General features: G+C 44.1%; 1 protein-coding gene across 4 annotated transcripts in view; it reads left to right on the forward strand.

Annotated features, from left to right (window-relative positions):
• The window catches only part of LOC132833735 (endothelin-converting enzyme 1-like), a 317,482-nt gene that overhangs the window by 152,703 nt on the left and 145,286 nt on the right, over window positions 1-19,493 (forward strand). For 2 of the 4 annotated variants that reach the window (XM_060852254.1, XM_060852255.1), the window contains exon 2: window positions 15,579-15,662. In XM_060852254.1, the coding sequence (XP_060708237.1) occupies window positions 15,579-15,662 (84 nt within the window). Of the gene's footprint in view, window positions 1-7,053; window positions 7,077-15,017; window positions 15,663-19,493 lie in introns of those variants that run through there. The other 2 variants (XM_060852257.1, XM_060852253.1) reach the window with 2 other exon arrangements.

Genomic DNA, 19,493 nt, shown 5'->3' on the forward strand with positions numbered 1-19,493 from the left:
AATCTTTATCGCTCAATCGACCTGGATGTCCTTGTAAACCAGTCACTGAAAGTAAGCATGCAGGTGCTGAGGGTGGCAAACAGTTTGTTGTGCTTCATAGTGAGAGGATTTGAGTTCAGGAGTAGGGAATCTCTGGCTGCAGTAGTACAGGGCTTTGGTCAGACCACACCTGGAGTATAGTGAGCAGATTTGGTCTCCTTAGCTGAGGACGGATGTTCTGATTACAGAGGGAGTGTAGTAAAAGTTTACCAGACTGCTTCCTGGGATGTCAGGACTGACGTATGAAAAGAGGCGGGATCAGCTCGGACTACATTCACTGTCGGAGAAAGTGAGGGACTGCAAATACTGGAGATCAGAGTCGAAGAGTGTGGCGCTGGAAAAGCACAGCCGGTCAGGCAGCATCCGAGGAGCAGGAGAATTGACGTTTTGGGCATAAGCCCTTCTTCATGAAGGGTTATGCTTTTCCAGCACCACGCTCTGCAACTACATTCGCTGTAGTTTAGAAGAAAAATTCTAAAATTCTAACAGGAATGGACAAGGTAAATGCAGGAAGAATGTTCCTGATGACCAATGCAATCGGATTGAGTTGAATAGTTCCAATAAAACCTGGACAAAGATCTGCGTGAGCTACTTACTCTCGAACATTGGCAGGGCTTTGGGGGAACACAACTCTTTAAGCAAGGTGACCAATTTCTTCCTTGGACAAATAGAGACCTCAATTTAAAGCCCCATTAAAGTCCCACTACCTCTGCAGTGCAGCACTCCATCAGTAAACACTGACGTGGCAGCCTGAAATCCGGAATTTCAAAGAAGGAAGGGAGATCTCATGGAAACCTATCAAGTTCTAACCGGGTAAACATAGGAAGGAATTTCCCAATAACCAGGGAGTCCCGAAGCAAGGGTCACAGCCTAAGGATAAGGAGTGAGCCATTTAGGACTGAGCTGAGGAGAGATACCTTCACCCACAGCATTGCAGGATTCTCTGCCACAGGATGTGACTGAGGCCAAAACATTGAATGTCTTCAAGGAGTTAGATCTAGTTGTTAGGGCTAAAGGGATCAAAGGTTAAGGGGAGAAAGCAGAAACAGGGAACTGAGATGGATGAATGGCAGAACAGGTTCAAAGGGCCAAATGGCCTCCAGCTGTTCTGGTTTTCTCTGTTTCCAGGTGTGCAAGACCCTTGAGTGGATCTTCATCCCACATCCTGCCCTGCCCTGCCCCCAATATGAGTAGACTTCCTAATTTGTGAAGGTGTACCATGTTTGAGTTATGACAGTCTACAAAGCACAGAACAAGTCTCTCTCTCTCTCTCTCTCTCTCTCTCTCTCTCTCTCTCTCTCTCTCTCTCTCACATGCCTCCACAAGAGCACCAGTAGATATCGCTTTAAATCCATCTTTGGGGCAGAAGCATTCAGTGAGAGGAATCGGCCTGCATCAGACTTCACTGCAGGATTATTTTGTTTTATTCACTCACTGGATATGTGTGTCACTGGCCAAGCTGCCATTTTGTTGAAGTAAAGACTCATTACTCCTTGGTTTCTGGCACAGTGGTAGTTCCCCCACCTCTGAGCCAGAAGGCCTGGATTGAAGTCCCACCTGTGCCAGGGACATGTCACAACATGGTCTGACAACAACAGGTTGGTTAAACTAGATTTACGTTTCATTTACCAGATATGTACATGGATACTGTTCCTGAGCAGGTGACAGCAGATCACGGAAACGCTTCCTGGTCACCTCTCTGTATATGTAAGCTGTTGTATTTTGTTGGTGTGTGAAAATGCAGCCCCTAGTCGTGCACAGTAGTTTGGGGCTGACAACTAACGTCAGGAGCCACACGACTGACTGAAAGTTTTCACGCTCCATGCTGCAGGGTTGATAATGGAAGCACATCGAAGGACAAACTCAAAACCACTTTGCGTTACGTTGACTGTTTGCGAACGGTCAATCCCACTTTAACCGCCCACAAAGATGTTCTGTAATACATTCATGTGCTACTTGTTAGGATCTTTCAGCCCTAATTCATCTCACACCTTTTCCAGCCTCTTGCAGTGACAATTTCACTCTGCACAGTAACAGGGCTTATTGTTTTGAAACAGGGATTATATCCAGAAGGGCTATAGTTTAAAATGCAATGGGGCAGTTCCATTCCTTTCTATGTTTTTCCCTTCTAATGTCCTTGTAGTTTTGCATTTGCAGTTTAGAATCTGCTGTGTGGAAGCCTGTGATTTGGAGTTGGGGGAGCTAACACACCTCTCGACTCCCTGAGACAGGGAGGGCTTGTGGGCAGAGGCTGGATTTGATCTCCCTTCCCCCTCCTGAATGGGGGCATTGCTGAGCAGAGCAGTGACCCACTACATGCCAACGTTCGAGGGTGTGGGGCTATTTGGTGTCATCAGTGTGCTCTTTTTGAAAGCTGATTCCTGTTTTTCTGTGCAAGTTTGGTCTGCTGAATATTTCTGAGGTCTTTTGTTTTAAAAGGCTTAGCCCTGTGCCGGAATGTCATCCTGGGTGTGATACGCAGCAACTTACTTAAATAACTCAATGAGTGCGCTGTCCAGAGGAAAGAATCATAGAGTCCCTTCAGAGTGGAAGAAGACCATTCAGCCCATCTACACCAACCCTCTGAAGAGTGACCCACCCTCTATCCCTGCAGCCTGCATTTCCCATGACTAGTCTACTTAATTTGTGCATCCCTGGACATTAACAAACAACGTGCTGTGAACATGCCATGCTCTAACTCACTTTTATATTAAAAAAAGTCTTGGAACTGGCAGCAAGACTTCTCCGACCACTGGGATTCATAATAGCCCATAAACCGACAACTACGCTCAGACAATAACTCACCAGGACAAAAGACCCTCCACCAATCATGTGCAAGACTAACATAATTTACAGGATTCCATGCTGAGACTGCACGAAACACCATACAGGGCAAACAGGCAGACAACTAACACTCTGCATTCCTGAGCACCAACTACTCACTACACGCCACGACCAGCTGTCCCTAGTAGCCATGCACACAGATGACAAGGACCACACATTTGACTGGGACAACACAATAACCATAGGACAAGCTAAACAGAGGACAGCCAGAGAATTCCTAGAAGCATGGCACCACTCCATGGACTCCATCAATATACACATTTGACCTGGATCCCACATACCGACCACTACAACGCACAATTGGAACCAGCAAACGGAAGCAGCAGAAAAGGAACCAAACAAATTCCAGAAGAGACAGTGCAGCAGCACTTCACAGGAGGCTCCAAAGCCCTGACAATGTAATCCAGACAGGAGATGAAACAACTGCAAATTGTTATGAAGATGTGAGTGTACTGTCCCTTTAAGAGAGTAAATGCTAGCAGTGACAGCACCAAGTGTTCTCAATAAGACACCATGTAACATGTGCTTCAGCTGCTGGGGTAGCTGGTTGCCTGGAAACGACAACACAGATTCGAATTAGGCCAATCATTTTGAATTATAGCCTGAAAATACCAAATTCCAATCAAGTTTAAATTGAATATATTGACCATCTTAAAAGATTATACAATCCGATGCTTTGGGGAGGGTATAAGACCGGGGAAAATTGAACAGTTGGGAGGAGAACTGCCATCAGTCCAACTGCTGTAGACTGCTAGTCAGAATTCTGGGATTGGTACCTGTCTAGAGAAGGAGTTTGCATGGAGAAAAACCTCAATGCTGACCTGGAGACCCAATCTACCGATAAAGATGAAGGGAAGATTCGACCACTGGCTGGTTTTAAAATTTGACATTTTCAGTAAATCTTAATTGGGACTTTTATTGGACTCGTAACATAGAAGGCAAGGTAAAACATAACTAAGAGGAAGGAATTGTAAATAGTTGTTAATTTACTATTCTCGGTTATACTTTAAGAAATAAAGTTGTTAATTTTTACTTTAAATAATTTTTGGCCACTCAAATTTTTACAGATTACTGCACAGGGTAAATATTTTCAGTATTGCTGGTTTTAAATTAAGCAGGAGGGTTTACACTGTGTCATCACAAAATCAACTTCCTAGCTCAGCAAACATACCCACGACCACAGCGACCTGCACCCGAGCTACAAATCTTTACACAAACCTTGAACTATGGAGCAATTGAGCAAGACCAATCCTCCTAACCTGCACATCTTTTGGGCTGTGGGAGGAAACTGGCGAACCCAGAGGACAACCATGCAGACATGAGGAGAATGTGCAAACACTACACAGTCACCTGAGGCTGGAATTGATCCTGGGTCCATGGTGCCGTGAGGCTGCACAGAGATAGGGCAGATGGGGGGGGGGGGGGGGGGGGTTTGCATGGGGTGCTCATCAGAGGGTCGGTGTGGACTCAGTGGGCTGAAAGGCCTACTATTGTGATGTAGGAGTTCTATGATTCTTTCCTCTGGGCAGATATTTAAATAAACTGCCACACATCACACCCAGAATAGCAGATAGAGGTTTGAGTAGAACCTGTAAATGAACTGCAGACTGTCACAGCTCTGATACCACATGCAATGAGACATGGCAGCAGCTTCACCATGCAGTGAGCTAGACTCGGTCCCTGATGTACTTGACACAGGAGCTGAATCCCTCTCAGCCATACACATCAGGAATTTTAATGGCAGTGAGGATGCAATCTCAAATTACACTGTGATGCACCTCCTATGTTATGAAACAAGTATAATTTTCGAGGAGGTAGGAAATAGCATTTCATTATTATGGCGTTCCCAGTAAATCAATAGATGGGGTGAAGCAAAAGCCACAGAAGGACTCCTCATAGCTCACTGTGCTATCAGTAATGTAGATGCATTTTTAAAAAAAACAAATTACCCGTGTGTAATATTGACTACACCCCTCCCAGATTATATTAATATTAAAATAGTTGTCTGTTTAGGACAGGGTTTGATCTGTGTGATTTGGTCGCTTTCCAAACAAAGTTCGACTTTCTATGAGTGATTGCATTTGCAGTCAAGCTGTCAGTTCCAGTTGTGGTCATTAGCACAGTGGGCGTGTTCAGAGGAAGTATCTGGGGTTCTGTCTCTGTATGGAGGAGAAAATGGGACCATGGGAAGGAACTGGAGGACCCAGAGGAAACCCCACACAGACATTGGGAAAATGTGCAAACTCCACAAAGGGGTCACAAAGATGATTGCAGGGAGAGTCTTGGGAAAAGGAGGTAAGAGAGAGAGACAGAGATATTGGAGCACGTGTTATCTCCTGCTTGGCCCTTCTCAGGGCCAACCTAAACAGCTCCAGAGTCTATTGAGAGGAAGGTGGTGCCCAGTGGACTTTGTGTTCAGGAGCTGGGCTCTTCCCGGTGGGGACACAGAAAGGGTCCAGAAAGGAAAGGTGAAAACTGCCGTTGGTGCTAAACTATAGATTTACGATAAGATCCTTGCAAATCTCTGAAACTCTTTTGCTGCTTAATTTAGCAGATGGATGTCCGTCTGTTAAATAGCCCATTGACTGAAGCTGACTGCGGTGGAGTAAAGAAGGGGGCTGGGTGAGTGAATTGTGAAATAGGATAGCTTCTAACTCTCTCACAGCAAGTCTAGCACATACAATTAGCTTCCATCTTTTGCTTGACTTACAAGCATGTTAATTGTATTGATCTCAGTTGATAGGTTTCATTCTAGAATTTGAATTTACTGACTTGATAGATCATAAACTATGTTTTTGCACCTTTTAGAGATGTACAACATCTCATCCATGCCAACCAGGCATCCTAATCTGATCTAGTCCCATTTAGCAGCACCTGGCCCATATCCCTCTAAACCTTTCTTATTCATATACCCAACCAGATGCCTTTTAAATGTTGCAACTGTACCTGCCTCCTCTGGCAGCTCGTTCCATACACACACCACCTTTTGTGTGAAAAAGTGCCCCTCGAGTCCCTTTTATACTTACCCCTCTCACTACCTTAAACCTATGCCGTTTAGTTTTGGATTCCCCTACCTTGAGAAAAGACCTTGGCTATTCATCCTATCCATGCTCCTCAAGCACACTGTTAAGGAAAATATCTCCGGTTGCATTTCTCGATATTCATCTCATAAAGTCAGGAAGTATGGGATACAGGAAGATTTGGCTATCTGGATTCGTAATTGGTTGGCTAACAGAAGGCAGAGAGTGGTTGTAGATGGAAAGTATTCTGCCTGGAGGTCAGTGTTGAGTGGGGTCTCGCAAAGCTCTGTTCTTGGGCCTCTGTTCTTTCTAGTTTTTGTAACTGACTTGAATGAGGATGTTGAAGGGTGGCTTAGTAAATTTGCGGGTGACACAAAGGTTGGAGGTGTCGTCGATTAGTATTGAGGGCTACTGCAGGCTGCAGCGCGACATAGACAGGATGCAGAGCTGGGCTGAGAAATGGCAGATGGAGTTCAAACTGGATAAATGCGAAGTGATGCATTTTGGAAGGTTGAACTCGAATGCTGAATATAGGATTAAAGACAGGATTCTTAGCAGAATGGAGGAACAGAGGGATCTTGGTGTTCAAGTGCATAGATCCCTCAAAATTGCCACCCAAGTGGACAGGGTTGTTAAGAAAGCATATGGTGTTTTGGCTTTCATTAACAGGGGGATCGAGTTTAAGAGCCGTGAGGTTTTGCTGCAGCTCTACAAGTCCCTGGTGAGACCACACTTGGAATATTGTATCCAGTTCTGGTCTCCCTACTATAGGAAAGATACAGAGGCTTTGGAGAGAGTGCAAAGAAGGTTTACCCGGATGCTGCCTGGACTGGAGGGCTTGCCTTATGAAGAAAGGTAGAATAAGCTCGGACTTTTCTCTCTGGAGAGAAGGAGGAAGAGAGGAGACCTGGTCGAGGTGTACAAAATAATGAGAGGAATGGATAGTCAATAACCAGAGACTTTTCCCCAGGGCAGGATTGACTGGTACAAGAAGTCATAGTTTGAAGATATTAGGAGGAAGGTATAAAGGAAACATCAGAGGTAGGTTCTTTACGCAGAGAGTTGTGAATGTATGGAATGCATTGCCAGCTGTGGTGGTGGAAGCAGAGTTATTGGGGATATTGAAGAGACTGCTGCACATGCACATGGATAGCAGTGAGTTGAGGGGTGCACGTAAGTTAAGTTACTATATTTTACATTAGGATTAAGTCTCGGCACAACATCGTCGTGGGCCAAAGAGCCTGTTCTGTGCTGTACTTTTCTATGTTCTACGATGTGATTTCTCGGAAGCATTGTTTTGACACATTGTTTTAAAAACATATTTCTGGCTCATAGCAAGAAAAATCACCTCACAGAACTGAAAATGTAAAACCCATTTACCCCCATTTTAGAATCAAATGACAATATTTTATAAAGATTCATTTATATGTTACCTTTACCTCAGCCCAGCTGCTCGCTATCATAAGTTTAATAAAATGTGAGTGATTTGCTGTCCAGTGGATGTCTTAGTGACTCCTATATTTTGGAGAATACTTCCTGATGGGATGGGCAGGTTTCATCACATTGCTAACATTGTCTTGTCCAATTTTCAAGATTTGTTTATTTTTATCTTTTACAAAACTGGACCTGAACTGGTTTTTCTTTCTTTTCAAACAGCCAACGCCTATCCAAATCTATTTTCAGAGCTGTCACATTAAGTTGAGTCATGATGAGCTGCAATGTCATTTATCTGTTGACGGGTGTTACCTCTCAAATTGACGGAGACTGCTCAGTCCATCTTAACTCGTTCATTCAGGACAATCCTAAAGTGTGGTTTTCCCCTGCCTCCCCCACTCCATCCTGTTTCTCTTTCTTCAATGATTCCAAAGATTAGTTTTCATTATTTATTTATTCCACACTTTGACCACACTCTGTGTAAAGAAGAAATCCCTGATTAGAGCTCTAAATTCACCCTTTCTCATTTTGAGCCCATGGGCTTTGGTCCTACTCCCCCGGTTTAATTCACAGTAAAATCCCGTGTTTTTTCTCCACTTGCAGCACCAGTGTATCACAAGATTATCAACTCTCAGCTCGCATTTCCTGCACTGAAAGTTTTCTCCTTTCGCTTTAGCTGATGCTGACATTAGCTCCTGTCTGCACCACCTCCAGAGTTTTACAAAGTGGTTCCTGGGTGACCAGAAGTGGACACTCTGTATTCAAAGTATGTTTTGGTGAGAACCCTAAGTGGTTTGATCATTATTTCTACTGACCCAAGTAAGCATCACTCTTCCCATTATGTAGTTGCACCTTTCATTAACTTTGTAGATTGCTACTTCACATTGGATGGACTTGTACCAAGAAGCACCTCTAGGCCACTTTTAGCTTCTCCAATTCACTCCACACATTCAAATGGCCTTCTTATTTACTTATTATACCTTCAGTCTTTTATTGTCACATCCACTTGTCCAACTTCATTCGGTCACTTCTGACACTGACCGTGTGGGGGAGGCAGGTTCGCTTGTGTGGTTAGGTTCTGGAATGTATTATCCGACTGTGGGGGAGGCAGGTTCACTCAAGTCTTTGCAAAAAGAATTGGATGATTACCTGAAAAGGAAGCTTCACATGGAGAAGGTGGGGATTGTGGGACGTGATGAGTTGCTCCTATGACAGGCCGGCACAGTCACAATGGGCTGAATAGCCTCCCCCTGTGCAGTACCCATTCTGTGATTCTCTCCTTGAGCTTTCTGCCATTTTTGTTATCTATTCCCAGTCTTTACCCGGATTTGCCAGAGCTTTACATTTATTCAATAGTCTCAGATTTGGAACTTCATCGAGAGCTGTCAAAGACATTGAGGTGTAATACATAACAAGGCTTCCCCAGCTCCAACAATTGGCACCTTCTGGTCTCTCTGGAGACCTGTGACGTTTGACACATTGAAAACTCCATCTGAGTTGTGAGAATAGAGAGAAGGGCTGTCACTAAGTCTTGGTGTGTGGAAAGGCTGCAGGTAGCCAATGGATTGCGTTGCCGTGGGAACAGTGCTAGGTCTCATTCTGGTAGCCTCCGGGTCAAAGTACCAAAGGTTCTGGGCCATTGAATTTGGATTGGAGACAAATCTGACCCCAGTGAGGTTTGAGTTCACATCACAGAGCTCAACCGTTTCTGAAAATGTGTCCCTTACATGTGTCCCTTTTGTGACATCTCCACTGACGAGAGTAATGTTTGCAAACCATTGTGATAGTTGGCCCAATAGAACAGGACATTCTCCCCTTCACTCCGTAGCCAGGAACTGTCTATTTCACCTTTTTTACCTCCCACCTGAAGAAGGGCTCATGCCCAAAATGTCGACTCTCCTGTTCCTTGGATGCTGCCTGACCTGCTGCGCTTTTCCAGCAACACATTTTCAGCTCTGACCTCCAGCATCTGCAGTCCTCACTTTCTCCTCCAATCTAGTGTCAGGTTAAGGACCCCTCAAGATCAGAGTGGATCTGATCCATGTGGATTTGGTTTTGATGGTCCAAAATCTCATGCCCTGTCTGTATTATCCCGTAAAGAAGGGACAATGAGACAACAGCTGACCTTAACCATCAGCATTATTTGTTGGCGTCTATGGTCTGATTTTATTATGGAGGGTGCGATCATTCCAGCCCAGAAATTGATGGACAGCTGTGACAGAGAACGACCAGGTGTATAAAACTGGAAGGGATGCCAGACCCCAGGGAGGGGCTGACAGTGGCTGGCAAGGGTGGTGGAGTTGGACTTTGGGTGGGCAGATGACATGAGAGTGCAATGATGCCCCTCTCCCACCCTCCTTACTCCTCCCTGAATGAATGCCACCCTTCCTTACCATCTTTATATCAGTTAGGCATCAAATCACTGGCCTGCCAGCTTGCCCACACTAGCCCTTGGTATGGGCAGTGTGGATCATCTGCTGGCTTGAAAGGGTTAACCCCAAAGTTTTGGAATAGCTCTAATCTATAACCGATCACTCCAGTTTGGTATGGGTTGTTAGCCAGTTCCACCAGAAAAGATCTTATCACAGCGAGATGCCAAACACAGGTGTCTCTTCCAGTATCCAGGTCAGTCTGACTCTTGTGGTACAGTGGTAGAGTCACCATGTCTAGGCCAGGAGGCACAGATTCAAGCCCCACCTGCTCCAGAGATGATAACATCTCTGAGCTGGTTAATTCAAGAGTAACAATGGAACGCAGGGACTGGGAGACTGTACCTCGTTACCAGCTGTCACATCAGGGAGTGCAGGGAGGATGTTTCAGATCTGCTGTGGAACTAATCTTACTTGCAACAATCAGCAATTTGTGAATTGGTGCAAGTTTTGTATTTGAACATTCAAGTCCAGGTTTTAGCAAATCACACGCAAATGCATTACAAAAAGAGTGATTTTCTTTTTATTTCAAAAATATCCTTACTTCTTAAACATGTGTAAAATGATGTGCTGCAGTACTTCAAGCTGAACATCACTAAGATTGCACAGAAGTTCAGGTATTCTTGTGCAGCATTTGGCACTCTGAGGTGCCTCAGTGTAACTTCAACTCCACACAATATTCACAATAAACATCCCATGACAAAGATACAGCCATTGGATATTTTACAAAGTTTGCAGCCCCTCTGTCTACACTATAGCAGGTGGATCTTAGACAGTGGCCACCTTTTTCTGTTCTGACTCATCTAGACTCATAAGGTTAGCTTGCTCTCTCTCCATGGATGCTGCCTGACCCGCTGTGATCTCCAGCACATTTTGTTTTCAGTACAGATTGCAGTATCTATAGTCATTTGCTCCTCCCTCCCTTTCTACATTACCCCTGCTGCCCCAAGCCTCTGTTTGCCCCACAGCGACACGATCCCAAATCTTGGAATGTGTCCATCCGCTCACAAGAGGTGTCTGTGCCCTGGAAGGCCCGTAGGTTTGATTGAGATTAAAAAGAGCCTTTCACCAGACTACCAGAGCCAGTCTTTCTTCAGCTTAACACTGACTAATGGTGAAACTGTGTTGTGTACCTGATACCTTCCCTTTTCTGTGTGCTGTTCACCAGGCCTGGGTATGATTATTGAGAACAAGAAACTAAACTGAAGAAGGGTCACTCGGCCTGAAACATTCACTCTATTTTCTCTCTCCACAGACCTGAGTCTCTCCAGTAATTTCTGTTTCAGACTTCCACCATCCACAGTTCTTTGCTTTGTTTCAACTGAACTGAACATTAGCTGGAAACTTTCACTGCAAACATTTCAAAAGTATTTCTCAATAAAGTGCCTATTAGATGTAGAGACTGGTGTTGTCTCTGCAAATGTCCAAGGTACGAAACACAGTAATCTGCTCGAGGTGTTTTTTTTGTCGGTCTGCTCTCAAAATGTGCCTCCAAAGCAGGTGGGACTTGAACCTGGATGTGCTAGCTCAGAGGTAGGGGCACTACCATTGCACCATGAGAGCCCTAGCAACATGCTGAAGTGAAACCTCAATTAAATCAGCAAATACGATGAACACACCGCATGGGATGGGCAGCACAAAGACTAAACAGAAGTTAAACCATTTAAATTAAGTGCTCTCCTCACCAGCCTTCCATTATCAAAGAATTGCAACCTCCTCTGGATTTTAAAAGCTGCCAATTCTACCGCAATCTTGAAGGAAGAAACATCTCCCTGAAGAGTCAGCTATAAATCCACAGGGTCACCTCTAACCCATTCAAACTCTCATGAGTGGAAGTCAAGTCTGGTCTCACAGGATAGTGCCTTCATCTGTGGTGTCAGTCCAGTGAACCTTCATTGCACTCCCTCAAGAATATGCAGATATTGTACAGCGGGCTTGAGGTGATGTGGGGTGGGTTTGGATAGAGACTTCACAATTCTGAGTTTATTCTCTGGTACTCCCCATGCTAGGTAGAGCAAGAAATACTTGCGTTTGTGTAGCATTTTTTGCATCCCAAGGCACTGCACATGCTCAAGACTGTGATGTCCACGTTCTGTGATGTCTTGACTGCATATTCTTCCTTTTGTACAGTTTGTGTCTCCTTCCCTATTACAGCAAATATGGTTTGGTCAAGGTGCTAAAGAGTTGCAGCAATAGTCCTTTATTCTTAGGGATTAGAGGAAAGCATTGACTTTTCAAATTGCTTGTTCCATCTACAGGTCCATTGTATGGGCATGGGGGAGGTTTGGCTCCTCGGCCTTTTTTTCCATTTGTGGAATGTGGACATCACAGTCTTGAGCATGTGCAGTGCCTTGGGATGCTACACAAACGCAAGTATTTCTTGCTCTCCTGAGCATGGGGAGTACCAGAGAATAAGCTCAGAATTGTGAAGTCTCTATCTAAACCCACCCCACATCACCTCAAGCCAGCTGTACAGGTTTGTATCCAATGCTCTGCTGTGTGAACCCCTAAGTTCTGCTGCACAAGTCCAGGAGCTGTCTCCCAAATAGGAAATCACTTCCTGAACTCCTTCCTTTCTATATCACTTTGCTCTTTCAAGAGCCATCTCAAGTCTCTCTCTTTGACTATAGCGGGTTCCTCCTAACCAGTGCCTTGTGAAGTCTGGGTTAGAAAGACTGTTATTCTGAAATCTTCTTTTGATACTTTTCTAACTTATTGCTGAACTTCTTTCCTTAGTTTTCTCATTTTTTTCCCTCAGAGTTTGTACTTAAGAATCTGTACCCAGGTACTGAAGGTGGAGCTGTAAGTGGTGACTTGTCGACTTTCCACTGTACTCCTGAGTACATTTGACAATAAAACTGATTCAAAGTCTAATTGTTTAAGTCTACTAGGACTAGGATGTTTACAATGTAAAAGATACATTGCAAGTATTAAGCTGTTTTAATATTGAAGTCTATACTTTCTGATGAACAGAAAATTTAATGCTCAGGTTGCCTGCTTTAAAATAGATGTGTTAATGATCAGGGCCTGTCAATAAAACACAAGAGCAAGATGGTTATGTTGAAACCATATCAAACACTGATGAGGCATAGCCAGAGTACTGCATCCAGTACATGATAGGCAGGATATGAATACATTAGGGGGGGGTGGCAGAGGACATTTTACTCGGACGCTGCCTGTAGGCTGCAAAGTCTGAGATGTGAGGAATAATTGGATAGCCTGGGGGTTATCTTCCTTGAAGCAGTGAATATTGACAGAGGGCCCGATAGAGATGTATAAGACTGACTTAACTTGGTCGAGTGGATATTAAGGCACTTTTCCCCACTATTAGAGGGATCAGTAGCCAAGGGATATAGATGTAATGTAAGAGGTAGAAGGCTCAGAGGAGAGTAAGTGAAAAAGATTTCTCCTCGAGACGGTAGCACGAACTCACTGCCTGACAGGTTTGGTTGACTCAAACTCTCACAACACTTAAGACTTCACCTACACTGCCATAGCCTCTAGGGAAAGACTGGAAAATGGGTTTAGTACAGTCAGATCTATGGGGCAGGCCCGATAGGCCAAATGGCCCTGTTGTGTGCTGTAAATGTCAACGAGTCTTGTTAAACCGGCCCCCTTTAATTAGATTAGATTAGATTCCCTACAATATGGAAACAGGTCCTTCAGCCCAACAAGTCCACACCGACCCTCCAAAGAGTAACCCATCCAGACCCATTCCCCTTGACTAATGTACCTAACACTACGGGCAATTTAGCATGGCCAATTCACCTGACCTGCACCTCTTTGGATTGTGGGAGGAAACCGGAGCACCTGGAGGAAACCCACGCAGACACGGGGAGAACATGCAAACTCCACACAGCCTATCGCACCCCCGCCCCAGGGTGGGAATCAAACCCCGGTCCCTGCTGTTGTGAGGCAGCAGTGCTAACCACTGTGCCACCGTGCCACCCCATTAATATAATGTTTACTGTCATCTAGCCCCTTTATTTTACTGGCTGTTTACTGGATCATGTTAGACCAGTATATTAATCCCATGTGGCTGTTGCGAACCTTATTGGATGCACCTAACTGGATTTCTGAGCAGTAAAGTATAGAGCAGTGAACATATTGTCTGGCTTTTAGATCTACACCTACACGTACGAACCTTTGTGTATATTTTGTATAGTGGGAACCCAAAAGCAGAGCGTGAGTGTTTGGTAAAGCTTGAGTGCAAACACTCCTTTGGTGACTGAATAGTTGGAAATGTGCATGTAAATAGACACATTTGACTTACTGAGAACGAAATGTGCTTCCTTTTAAGTTTAGGAGCCAAACCTGAATTGGTAAATTAGAGGTAAGTTGAGACTAATCTGTCTCACAATATTGTAGAGGTGTACAATTTTATGGCATTGTTATCTTTCTTTTATTGAGCTCCCAGGTAAACAGCGAATACTTGCATTGATATAGCAAAAACTGTGAGCATTACCTTTGTAGTTTGGCACTTTCAAATAGGTAATTGTGATCACAAGCAAAGCACCACAGGCAAAGAGAAGTGGGGTGTCAGTGTCAGACACACTGTTCTCACCCACAAATTATACCATGGAAACGTTTAGAATCGTATAATCCCAACAGTGCAGATAGAGATCATTCGGTCCATTGAGTCTGCACTGACCCTCCGAAGAGCATCCCACTCAGACCCAAGGACCAGGATTGAGACCACATTAAGTCAACTGAGTCGACCATCCTCCTTACACATTACAAGACAGCACACTACCTCAGTCATGTTAATAGCCAGTGTGGCAATATCTGTTGAGGGAAATCAGCGTTAATGTTTTGGGTCAAGTGACCCTTCCTAGGAACTTCTGAGGAAGGGTCGCTCAATCCACAATGTTAACTCTATTCCTCTCTCCACAGATGCTGCTGAGCTTTTCCAGCATCTTCAGTTCTTGTTTCTGATTTACAGCATCCACAGTTCATTCAGTTCTTAAACAGCAAGTGCCCTGGTTTCTGCTGCTCCCCCGTGTTGGCACAGTCTGTTAGGGTATGGCATTAACGGGAATATAGGGTGAAAATTCAGTCGGTGAGAGTGCACAGCTACAGCTCTGCACTCAGAGTGGAAACTCTTCTCCTTGGGAAGCAGACAGGTCCCTGAAAGGGTTAAGACGGAGTTTTTGATTCACCTGGGTAGCTGTTTGGTGAGTCAGATCTGACAGCGATAACTCCAACCATTCTGAGTGCAGCAGGGAAGTTAAAGCACTTGGGGAATGTAGTAACAACTCCTCCCCCTGTCCAACCACTCTGGGGGTAACAGCAGCAACGACAACGTTTGTAAAGTAACAAAAGACTCTTGACAAACGAGTGAGCTCTTGTGTGCGATTTGTATCAGGACAGGATATTTACTTTCCCAAGATCTTTGAGAGCTGCCCATGTGGGAATGCAGGAACAAGGAAGTGTTTTTTTTAAGAAAGCTAACCTTTGTGTTTTAAGCTGGTGTTTTTGATGCTGAGGCACTTTTCGCAAATCACATTGTGAAATACTACAAAAGGAATCTTAACGTGTTCCTGCTTCGAGAGGTGCATTCAGTCAAATTCACTGCAGGAGAGGTCAGACAGTCCCAAAAGGAAAGCGTTAGTAACTTCAGGAAGCTTTTTCTCCCCACCTCAAAGGATTACTTGTATTCAGGTGTGATGAGGCACACCAACGGTGTTTGAGAAGTGGTTTCTGCAGGTTTTGTGGGGTCACTGTATTCTGACCCAGCACATGGCAGACCCACAGGGTGACTCTAACAGAGATGGAAACACTCAGAGAGTCTGTTGTCCATTTGGCTCTTCAGATGTCGACCTACAAACGAGCTACCTTTGACGAGGATGACCTGATCGACTCCACTGTTGACGAAGTGTACCCAGAGGGCCACCAGGTAGGACATTGAAAATCTATCCTTTTTTTTGTCAAAGTGCATGTTCTGCCCCACTTTTCAATTGCTGCATCCTTGCTCTTCCCAAACGCTGAGCTCACTCCCTTTCAGACTGACGTCACTAATGCTTTTTTGCCAAAATGTGTCACCTCTCGTGTACATTGGAAACTTTTAAAGCCCTTTTTATTTCAAGCTTCCCTCAAGCTCCTCATTTCTTTGGCTTTTCTGTATTCATAGAGTCATACAGTAAGGAAATAGATCCTTCGCTCCAACCAGCCCATGTTCCCAAATTAAACTCGTCTCACTTGCCTGCATTTGGCCCATATTCCTCCAAACGTTTCCTATTTGTTTACATATCCAAGCGTCTTTTAAATGTTGTAATTGCCGGTGGACTACTCTACTGTTATGTTTATCCCTCTGCATTGCTTCTATTTTGTCCATCCATGATTTCCTTCCTACGTCTGTACAGACTGGGGACACATGGGCATCCAGTCAGTACCACAGTGTGTTTTGCTTTAATCAATTCATGTGCTGTAGGGCTTCCCTGGCAAGGTTAGCACTTAATGCCCATTCTCATTTACCCCTGAATGAGAGGGTAATGCTGAGCCACCTTTTTGAATGCAACTGATTGGTTTTGCCCACTTCAGAGGACAGTTAATTGTCAGCCACATTGCTCAGGATCTGGAGTCACATGTAGACCAGACAAAGATGGCAGATTTGCCGCCTTTTAAGGTATTGGTGAACTGGTTTCCTTCATTGCTGAAGGCAAGATTTATCTAATGAACTCAGTGTAAATTCCCCAGTTGCTGAGATCTGGACTTGAGTTCCCACAGCATTAGTTCATACCTCTAGATTACTGCTCCAGTGATAATACTCATTTACCAACCCCTGAGAAAAAGAACAAGAAATGACATCATCACAGGAAATGACATCACCAACCCAAAGAAACCCAAACATATAAATAGAAAGCAGGAATCAGCAGCAGTGCCTCACCAGGAGGCCCACTGAAGATGTTACCTAGTAGGGTGACGAAATGTCTGGAAATGAACCTTCTAGCTCAGAACTGCAACCTGAGCTACAAATCTTCTCAAAACTTACTAATCCCACTGTGACACCATACCTTGTAAACTTGACTTTGCAAGACATTTGAGTAGCATTTCCAACTATTGCCACCCCCTGCGCTGGTGATTGCATCAGCTAGACTGAAGGCATTCTAATATTGGCCTTGCTAATGACATCACCATCACAGGAAGACAAGTAATAGTTTCAGCAAACCCTCCACGATCCAGCCAAGCTCAGTCAGTGGTCAGCCTGAGGGCAAATCTCAGTATGGCAAACATTCCTTGGAGCGTCGGACGCTGAGGGATGACCTTATAGAGGTTTATAAAATCATGTGGGGTGTAGATAGGATAAATAGACAAGGTATTTTCCCCAGAATAGGAGAGTCCAAAACTAGAGGGTGAGGGGGAAAGATTTAAAAGGGACATTAAGGACAATGTTTTCATGCAAATGGTGGTGTATGTACGGAATGAGCTGCCAGAGGAAATGGTGGAAGCTGGGACAATTACAACATTTAAAAGGCATCTGGATGGGTAATTGAATATGAAGGGTTCAGAGAGATGTGGACCAGATGTGGCAAATGGAACTAGATTAGGTTGGGATATCTGGTCAGCATGGGTGAGTTGGACCAAAGGATCTGTTTCTGTGCTGTACATCTCCATGACTCTATGTACAGCTGAGTGCAAACCTGAGAGTTTGGAAGGTAAGGAATCTGCTAAAAGAAGGAAGATGATATTTGTTTACTTTTCTACTCTTCTCTAGGAATTGGTTCTTTCTCTTGCTATTTTGTGGTAAGTGATTAAGGCTTGTTCTCTTCTTCAGTTTCATCATTGTATATAAGTAGGTGGTACAGGAAATAAATATGTAATTAACCATATAACTAAAACAGGTGTGTCAAGTCTACAGCATGTGGGAGTCCCTGGGTGCCATTGTACTCCAGGACAAACACATCAGCAATCAGTGTTTGTGGCACAAGAAACTTTGGCTCAGATTTGGAGTCAGAAGCCAAATTATAAAGGGCACCACAGCAAATGAGGAAAGGGGATTAGTTATCTTGATGTTTTGCACTGGTTCAGTTACACCACTTTGGATAGGATCTTCTGATTGGTAAGTGTTCAGGGACAGGCGAATATGACTGAGAGTGAGCCAGGTAAAGGGACCCAGAGGGCAGGAATATAGGAGCCACAGTCTCTGCGTTTGGCCAGTCAGTTTGAAGTTCCCGAAGCCTGAGAGTCAATGTTGCCAGATTAATGAACACGTGACCATGGCGCTGTGGTACAGGAGGATGTTGAAGTGGGAGAGCGGAAAGCAATGTAATAGTAGTTGGGGATGGTATAGTGAGGAGAGTTGGCATTATCCTCTGCAACAAAGAATGCAAGTCGCATGTCTGGTACCAGGGTCCAGGACATCTCCTCAGAGCTGGAGCGGGACTTGCATTGGGATGTGGAGGATCCACTGTCATGGTCCTTGTATGTACCAATGGCATAGGAAGAACTAGGAAAATGTTAGGGAAAGCATTAAACCAAAGGAAAAAGAATGAAATTGAGCAAAGACAATTGTGTGAATGATCAGGCTAAACCCCCGCAGAAAATAACCAAAAGACAAGCCACTATAAATGCCGAAGGAAACATGACAGAAGCGCTTCACAGGAGGCTCCCAAGCACTGAGGATGTCACCTAGAAAGGGGACAAAACGTTTGCAACAAAAACTCCCAGCTCGGCGAACAGAACCACAACAACAAGCACCTAAGCTACATATCTTCTCCCAAACTTTGAATAACCAAAAGGTTAATTGGAATGAAGGAATTAGGAGTATAAGGCAAAGCTAGCTAGGAATGTAAAAATAGACAGCAAGAGTTCCTACAGATATTTTGAAAGGAAACAAATAAGTAAAGTGAGTGTTAGTGCTCCAGAGAGTTAGAATGGGGAAACAGCATTTAAAAATGAGTAAAATAGTTTGTTCTGGTTGCCAGTAATTTGCCAGTAATTTCAGGAAGAACTGTAAACCAGGGAGGAGGAAGCGAGAGAGGAGTTCAGTATAATGATATTCAGAAAGGAAGTGATACTGAGCAAACTGTCAGAGCTGCAGACTGATGAGTTTCTGAATCCAAATTGATTTCATATTCGGTCTTCGGTAGTGGATACATTAACCTCGACTTTCCAGGATTCCCTAGATTCTAGAAAGATTCGATTTGATTAGAAAATGGCAAAAATAACGCTGTTATTCGAGAAGGGAGGGAGGCAGGAAACAGGAACGTTTAGGCCAGTTAGCATGGTGACTGTCATGGGAAGGTGTTTGAGACAATCTAATAATAGCCAGGCACTTAAGGGAAAAAAAAATCAAGGTGGTTGGAAAAAGTCAGCATAGTTTTGTTAAAAGGTGTTTAAAAATTTACAGTGGTCCATGAAGGAACAACATGCCCAGTGGATAAAGAGGAGTCTGTAGGCATATTGTACTTGGATTTCCAGACAGCATTTGATAATGTGCCACATCAAAGGTTTTGTGAAAAATAAATATTCATGATATAGTGGGTAGCATATTGGCATGGATTGAAAATTCCAAAACAGGAATTGCTGGAAAAGCTCAGCAGGTCTGGCAGCGTCTGTGAAGAGAAATCAGAGTTAATGTTTTAGATCCAGTAACCCTTCCTTAGAACAAATAGAAGATTGCCTGGCTAACAGAAAACAGAGAGGAAGGTTAATTATCTGGTTAGCAGAATGTGACTGGATTCAATTCTGGAGACTTGATATTTTATAATTTACAACAACTTATTTC

The sequence above is a fragment of the Hemiscyllium ocellatum genome, chromosome 37, assembly GCF_020745735.1.
Source record: "Hemiscyllium ocellatum isolate sHemOce1 chromosome 37, sHemOce1.pat.X.cur, whole genome shotgun sequence".
In the NCBI taxonomy this organism is placed as follows: Eukaryota; Metazoa; Chordata; class Chondrichthyes; order Orectolobiformes; family Hemiscylliidae; genus Hemiscyllium; species Hemiscyllium ocellatum.